At 44.9% G+C, this 7500-nt stretch overlaps 1 protein-coding gene across 2 annotated transcripts in view; it reads left to right on the top strand.

Moving 5' to 3' along the window:
- The window catches only part of mtif2 (mitochondrial translational initiation factor 2), a 22932-nt gene that overhangs the window by 753 nt on the left and 14679 nt on the right, over window positions 1-7500 (top strand). Inside the window, exons 2-8 of one of the 2 annotated variants that reach the window (XM_031298554.2) lie at window positions 65-228; window positions 596-719; window positions 1214-1385; window positions 1675-1835; window positions 6275-6451; window positions 6947-7086; window positions 7498-7500. The exon at window positions 7498-7500 is cut by the window's right edge and continues 122 nt beyond it. In XM_031298554.2, the coding sequence (XP_031154414.1) occupies window positions 67-228; window positions 596-719; window positions 1214-1385; window positions 1675-1835; window positions 6275-6451; window positions 6947-7086; window positions 7498-7500 (939 nt within the window). In that variant the 5' untranslated portion in view covers window positions 65-66. Of the gene's footprint in view, window positions 1-64; window positions 229-595; window positions 720-1213; window positions 1386-1674; window positions 1836-6274; window positions 6452-6946; window positions 7087-7497 lie in introns of those variants that run through there. The other variant, XM_031298557.1, reaches the window with a different exon arrangement.

Below are 7500 nucleotides of genomic sequence, written 5' to 3'. Positions count from 1 at the left end.
TCAGAAACATAAACATTGTGTGGGGGGGGGCTTTAATATATTCTGTCTGATATGATCTCTGCAGGTATGAATGTGATGTCATCAGTGATGCGCGGCGCCCGCCGGCTGGTCCACGCCATCGACCCGGCTCCGCTCACCAACTTCCTGTCTCTGCCCCGCCTCAGTCCTGCTGGAAGCCCCGCCCCCTTACTCACTTGTCAACAGAACAGGAAGTTAGCCTCCAAACAGGTGAGACTGACCCACACGGCCACAGCCTGCCAATCACGATGTCACTCTGTGGTCACATGACCGCTGAGATGGAATCTCAGTTCTGCAGTCAGTGGAAATACACACATTATACACACAATACACACATTATACACACATTGACTTTAATGGAAACCTAATGACTCCGCAACCGTTACGCATCCAGTGGAAATTGCCGGTTACTGTTAACCAGCAGGAATGAGAGGGGTGCTGTGTTACAGGTCAAAGGTCAGAGGTCAGAGGAATGAGAGGGGTGCTGTGTTACAGGTCAAAGGTCAGAGGAATGAGAGGGGTGCTGTGTGTTGCAGGTCAAAGGTCAGAGGAATGAGAGGGGTGCTGTGTGTTGCAGGTCAAAGGTCAGAGGAAAGATCAGAAGACCCAGAAGGTGAAGGTCAAAGTGGACAAACAGGAAGTGGAGATCAGACAGAAGATGACGGTGGCGGCTCTCGCTGCGGCCATGAAGAAAGACTTTGGTAAGAAACACGGAGAGAGAGAGAGCAGAGTGTGTGTGTGTGTGTCCAGACCACGTCCTGTGTGTGTGTGTGTGTCCAGACCACGTCCTGTGTGTGTGTGTCCAGACCACGTCCTGTGTGTGTGTGTGTGTCCAGACCACGTCCTGTGTGTGTATGTCCAGACCACGTCCTGTGTGTGTGTGTGTCCAGACCACGTCCTGTGTGTGTGTGTGTGTGTGTGTGTGTATGTGTGTGTGTGTGCGTGCCCCCAGACCACGTCCTGTGTGTGTGTGTCCAGACCACGTCCTGTGTGTGTGTGTCCAGACCACGTCCTGTGTGTGTGTGTGTGTGTGTGTGTGTGTGTGTGTGTGTGTGTCTGTCCCCAGACCACGTCCTGTGTGTGTGTGTGTGTGTGTGTGTGTGTGTGTGTGTGTGTGTGTGTGTGTGTGTGTCTGTCCCCAGACCACGTCCTGTGTGTGTGAATAAAGTTTCTTCAAAGAGCCATCTGTCCCCAGACCACGTCCTGGAGGCGCTGCTCAACACGCCCGTGGACCTGGACGCTCTGACGCCGGACTCGGTGCTGGACGAGCGCTGGATCAAAGAGGCGGTGACTCGCTCGGGGATGAAGTTCAGGTGGGCCAAACTCAGCGAGAGCCGAGAGAGAGCCAACCGGGACGTCCTGCCCAGGTACCGCACACAGGAAGTAGCTTAGACACACACAGGAAGTAGCTTAGACACACACAGGAAGTCACTAAGAGACACACATCTGGGCTGCGATTGGAGGAAACCGTGCTCTGGTTTATTGGCATTTCTTTAAACCAATCACAATCGTCTTGGGCGGGGCTAAGCTCTATAGGGAACTACTCCTGTGTTAGGGAAAGGTTAGTGTAACATTGGTGTTCTCTGTCTGTTTCCTGAGTCTCTGACCTCTGACCCCTGACCTCTGCCCCCCCTCTGACCCCTGCCCCCCCCTCAGACCCCCTGCAGACCCGTCCCGGCTGACGCCGCGCCCCCCGGTGGTCACCATCATGGGCCATGTGGACCACGGGAAGACCACGCTGCTGGACAGCCTGAGGAAGAGTCAGATCGTCTCCACGGAGGCTGGAGGCATCACGCAGCACATCGGAGCCTTCCTCGGTAGTTATTAATATTAATATTAATATTAATATACGATATCATCAGAGTCTTCCTCAGTAATTATTAATATTAATATATGATATCATCAGAGCCTTCCTCGGTAGTTATTAATATTAATATACGATATCATCAGAGCCTTCCTCGGTAGTTATTAATATTAATATTAATATACAATATCATCAGAGTCTTCCTCTGTAATTATTATTAATATTAATATACGATATCATCGGAGCCTTCCTCGGTAGTTATTAATATTAATATTAATATACAATATCATCAGAGTCTTCCTCTGTAATTATTATTAATATTAATATACGATATCATCAGAGCCTTCCTCAGTAATTATTAATATTAATATACGATATCATCAGAGCCTTCCTCGGTAGTTATTAATATTAATATTAATATACAATATCATCAGAGTCTTCCTCTGTAATTATTATTAATATTAATATACAATATCATCAGAGCCTTCCTCGGTAGTTATTAATATTAATATTAATATACGATATCATCAGAGTCTTCCTCTGTAATTATTATTAATATTAATATACGATATCATCGGAGCCTTCCTCAGTAATTATTAATATTAATATACGATATCATCAGAGCCTTCCTCGGTAGTTATTAATATTAATATTAATATACGATATCATCAGAGTCTTCCTCTGTAATTATTATTAATATTAATATACGATATCATCAGAGCCTTCCTCAGTAATTATTAATATTAATATACGATATCATCAGAGCCTTCCTCGGTAGTTATTAATATTAATATTAATATACAATATCATCAGAGTCTTCCTCTGTAATTATTATTAATATTAATATACAATATCATCAGAGCCTTCCTCGGTAGTTATTAATATTAATATTAATATACGATATCATCAGAGCCTTCCTCTGTAATTATTATTAATATTAATATACGATATCATCAGAGCCTTCCTCGGTAGTTATTAATATTAATATAGATATACGATATCATCAGAGCCTTCCTAGGTAATTATTAATATTAATATACGATATCATCGGAGCCTTCCTCGGTAGTTATTAATATGAATATGCTTCACCTGTTCACCTGTTGGGTTTTTGGCCTTTGACAGAAGGGGGGGGGGGGGCTGGGAGCCAACACTTCTGTTGACCAACGCACTAACACACCTATTTAGACTCACAAAGTAACTTTACATCTGGTAACTGCAGTACTAGTTGTATTTTACGTCATTGCAATACAATCTGGAGCCCGTCACAGCTGTTCATGCATCTCTCCGTGTTCATCATCATCAACTTTTTATTCCAGACTCAGAGTCCATTCAGAAGACACATTAAAAAGAGAAACATATACAAAGAAATAAAAACTACATTTCTATAGAAGACACTTCTACCAGTGTTTCCATAGTGATGATTGGTATCGTATGGCACTAAACCAGCAGCATAACAATGCTGTTCTGGGAGGCGTTCAGGCGACAAATTAATTAGTAGATAAGACTCCTCAATAATGCCTGGAAGGTGCTGACCACTGCATTACACAACAGGTTACACTAGAGCACCTGGGCTTGTTGAGCAGCATCCTCATACAGTCATTATAGGCAGCCTTGAGCTTCTGCATGCTTGCCTTTTTAAACTTAGTCCATAAGGAAGCAGTATACAAAGGAGTGCAATATGCTTTAAACAAGCTAATTTTGACATCCGTGCACATGTGGAATCTTCTTACCAACATGTTAGCTTGGGCATATAATATGCAACGCTGCCTGAGTATATCCTCATCATCAGATAACTGATCTGTGATGTAGTGACCCAGATATTTAATTCTATTACAGACACTCATCACAAATGTCTTTGTCCACTTTTGTACTACATAGCAAGACAGCACTCTGTTTACCATTATACAACACATCATATTTCACCCCATATTCAGAGCAGATATTCAGTAGCAGCTGGAAACCAGCACTGCTGGGAGAGAACATGGCCAGATTAGGGCTGCAACTAACGATTATTTTCATAGTCGATTATTTTCTCGATTAATCGATTAGTTGCTTGATCTATAAAAATGTCAAAACATGGTGAACAATGTGGATCAGTGTTTCCCAAAGCCTAAGATGACGTCCTCAAACGTCTTGTTTTGTCCAAAACTCAAAGATATTCAGTTAACTGTCCCAGAGGAGAGAAGAAACTAGAAGATCTTCAGTTAACTGTCCCAGAGGAGAGAAGATACTAGAAGATCTTCAGTTAACTGTCAGAGGAGAGAAGATACTAGAAGATCTTCAGTTAACTGTCCCAGAGGAGAGAAGGAACTAGAAGATCTTCAGTTAACTGTCTCAGAGGAGAGAAGGAACTAGAAGATCTTCAGTTAACTGTCCCAGAGGAGAGAAGATACTAGAAGATCTTCAGTTAACTGTCCCAGAGGAGAGAAGGAACTAGAAGATCTTCAGTTAACTGTCTCAGAGGAGAGAAGATACTAGAAGATCTTCAGTTAACTGTCCCAGAGGAGAGAAGGAACTAGAAGATCTTCAGTTAACTGTCTCAGAGGAGAGAAGGAACTAGAAGATCTTCAGTTAACTGTCTCAGAGGAGAGAAGGAACTAGAAGATCTTCAGTTAACTGTCTCAGAGGAGAGAAGGAACTAGAAGATCTTCAGTTAACTGTCCCAGAGGAGAGAAGATACTAGAAGATATTCACATTTAACAAGCTGGAATCAGAGAAATCAGATTTTTTTTTTTTAATAAAAAAATGACTCAAACGATTAATCGATTATCAAAATAGTTGGCGATTAATTTAATAGTTGACAATTAATCGATTCATCGTTGCACCTCTAGGCCAGATCATCAGCATACATGAGATGGTTAACCAAGGTGTTACCAATCATACAGCCAGTTTTGCATCTTGTCACTTGGTTGGATAACTCATCCATGTACAAGTTGAAAAGTGCTGGTGAGAGTAGCCCCCCCTGACGTACCCCTTACTTACCCCAAAGGAGGCGGAGACTGCATTACCCCATTTAACCTTCATACTCTAGTTGGCGTACCAGTAAGCCAGGATTCCTATAATGCTGTCAGGGGCACCCCTTTGGCTCCGTTTTTCAAATAGCTTATGATGATTGACTCTATCTATCAATAAACCCAACTAGCATAGATGAATTCTGCATTATGTACCCCTGGGTTGCCTCCTTCAAGGCATAGATACACAAATCAGTACCAAGCTTAGCTTTGAAGCCAAATTGATTGTCAGTGGTACCAATATAAGGACTTAGACGATCAAGCAAAATTCTTTCCAGTACTTTAGATATCACACTGGCTAGGGCTGTCGGCCTGTAATCATCCAAACTCCCAACCTTTCCAGCTTTGTCCTTGATGACAGGCACAAGAGTAACAGACAACATAGATTCAGGTAGCAGGCCATGGGTCATGAAGCCAGAAAAGCAAATGGCAAGCAGTACTGCCACCTTTGGGCTAGCAAACTTAAGGCGTTTTTCCATTACATGGTACCTGCTCGACTCGCCTCGACTCTACTCGACACACTGTGCGTCCGTTTTGCAGATTTTAGTCCCGCCTCAGCGTGGCTGGTCGTTATGTGCCGGCTCGACGCACACACCAGCGCACAAGTATAACATCAGGCTACTTGAGTTTGTTCTACAGTTCTGTGGAGGCTCCACCAGAGCTTTCTCCGTAGCCTGTGTAGTGGCCTGATGTTTATACTTGTGCGCTGGTGTGTGCGTGGAGCCAGCATGTGTGTGTGTGTAGTTAGGCTACGGTGAAAGCTCTGCCGGAGCCTCCGCAGAACTGTAAACATGCGGCGCCGTAGTAAACTGCCGTGACCTAACACAACACACACACAGAACGTGGAAGGTGTGTTGATGCCAGAAGACACATTTAGTTTCTAAAGAAGCTGGAGGCAGCAAAAAAAACAGCTGGCTAAACTGTTTAAAAATAGCAGGTTTGTTCAGGACACCCCCGTCTGTCTCTTTCATGTCACCTTTTCGGCGGGTACTACATAAAGTACTTGTTAGCAGATACCAGGGACTTTTTATCAGAATGGAAAACCAAAAAAGGCGAGTAGAGTCGAGTCGAGCAGGTACCATGTGATGGAAAAGCGCCATTAAGGTGCTCTGCTGTGATGTGGTCTGGCCCACTCGCTCTCTTATTCGATAGCTGCTCTACTGCCTGGCAGACTTCACTGGAGGTGATTATCTCTGGATTACTGTTGACAATATTTGCCACTTTGTAGGAGTCACTTTTAACACAGTTAAATAAGGCACACACACACACACACACACACACACACACACACACACACACACACACACACAGACAGAGACACACAGACAGAGACACACACATACACACACACACACACACACAGACTCCCTCGCGGCTGCACTTTGCTGGACTGCTTACAGCCGCATCACGTCCTGTGTGTTTGGTGTGTTTTGTGTCCCAGTGCAGCTGCCTACAGGCGAGAGGATCACCTTCCTGGACACGCCGGGCCACGCAGCCTTTTCCTCCATGAGAGCCCGCGGAGCCAACGCCACGGACATCGTGGTGCTGGTGGTGGCGGCCGACGACGGCGTCATGAACCAGACGGTGGAGTCTATACAGCACGCCAGGAGAGCTAACGGTAGCACACACACGCACACTAACACACACACAGACACACTAACACGTACGCACACAGACACACACACACACACACACACACACACACACAAAGACACACACACACAAAGACACGCACACACAAAGACACGCACACACACACACACACACACACACACACACACACAAAGACAGACACACACACACAAAGACACACACAGACACACACACACACACACACACACACACGCCAGGAGAGCAAATAGTACCACATGCACGCGCACACACACAGCCGCACACACACAGACACACACACACACACACACACACACACACACACACAGACACGCGCACACAGAGACACACACACACACAGACACGCGCACGCGCACACACACACAGAGTACTGATTTTCTTAGTGTTTCTGCTGTTTTCACAGTGTTTTTCCAAGGTTTCTTGTGATTGTGACTTGATGTAGAAACGCTGTCCTGTGTGTGTGTGTGTGTGTGTGTTTCAGTGCCGATGATTGTGGCGGTGAATAAGTGCGATAAGCCTCAGGCCGACCCTCAGAGAGTCAAACAGGAACTGCTGGCGCACGACGTCGTCTGTGAGGAGTTCGGAGGAGATGTCCAGGCCATCCACGTCTCTGCTCTCAAGGTGAATACACACACACACACACAGAGACACACACACACACACACACACACACACACACACACACAGTTCAGAGGAGACGTCCAGGTCATCCATGTCTCTGCTCTTAAGGTGAATGAAGACTCAACAAAGGAGATAAATATAAATATAAGTCTAATAATCAGTGTTAATAATAATCGGGGATACTCTGAATAAGAGGATTCTCAGTAGTATCACAGATCACCGTGTTTTAAATGAAGGTCACAATGAAAACTGCGTCTGAACGCTGAACTGAACTGGACTGTTGTCTATGAGGGTTAAAGTCCTATTATGGTCTGTCCCAGAGGTCACAGCCCTCTGATAGGGTCAGAGAAGAAGACAGGCCTGTGATTCTGTGAGGTGATGACATCATTGTGTTGTCGTTGTTGTTGCCAGGGC

The sequence above is a fragment of the Sander lucioperca genome, chromosome 4 (genome assembly GCF_008315115.2).
Source record: "Sander lucioperca isolate FBNREF2018 chromosome 4, SLUC_FBN_1.2, whole genome shotgun sequence".
Classification (NCBI taxonomy): domain Eukaryota; kingdom Metazoa; phylum Chordata; class Actinopteri; order Perciformes; family Percidae; genus Sander; species Sander lucioperca.
The sequence above is the reverse complement of the archived record's forward strand: the minus strand, read 5'-3'. Positions and strand labels throughout refer to the sequence as shown.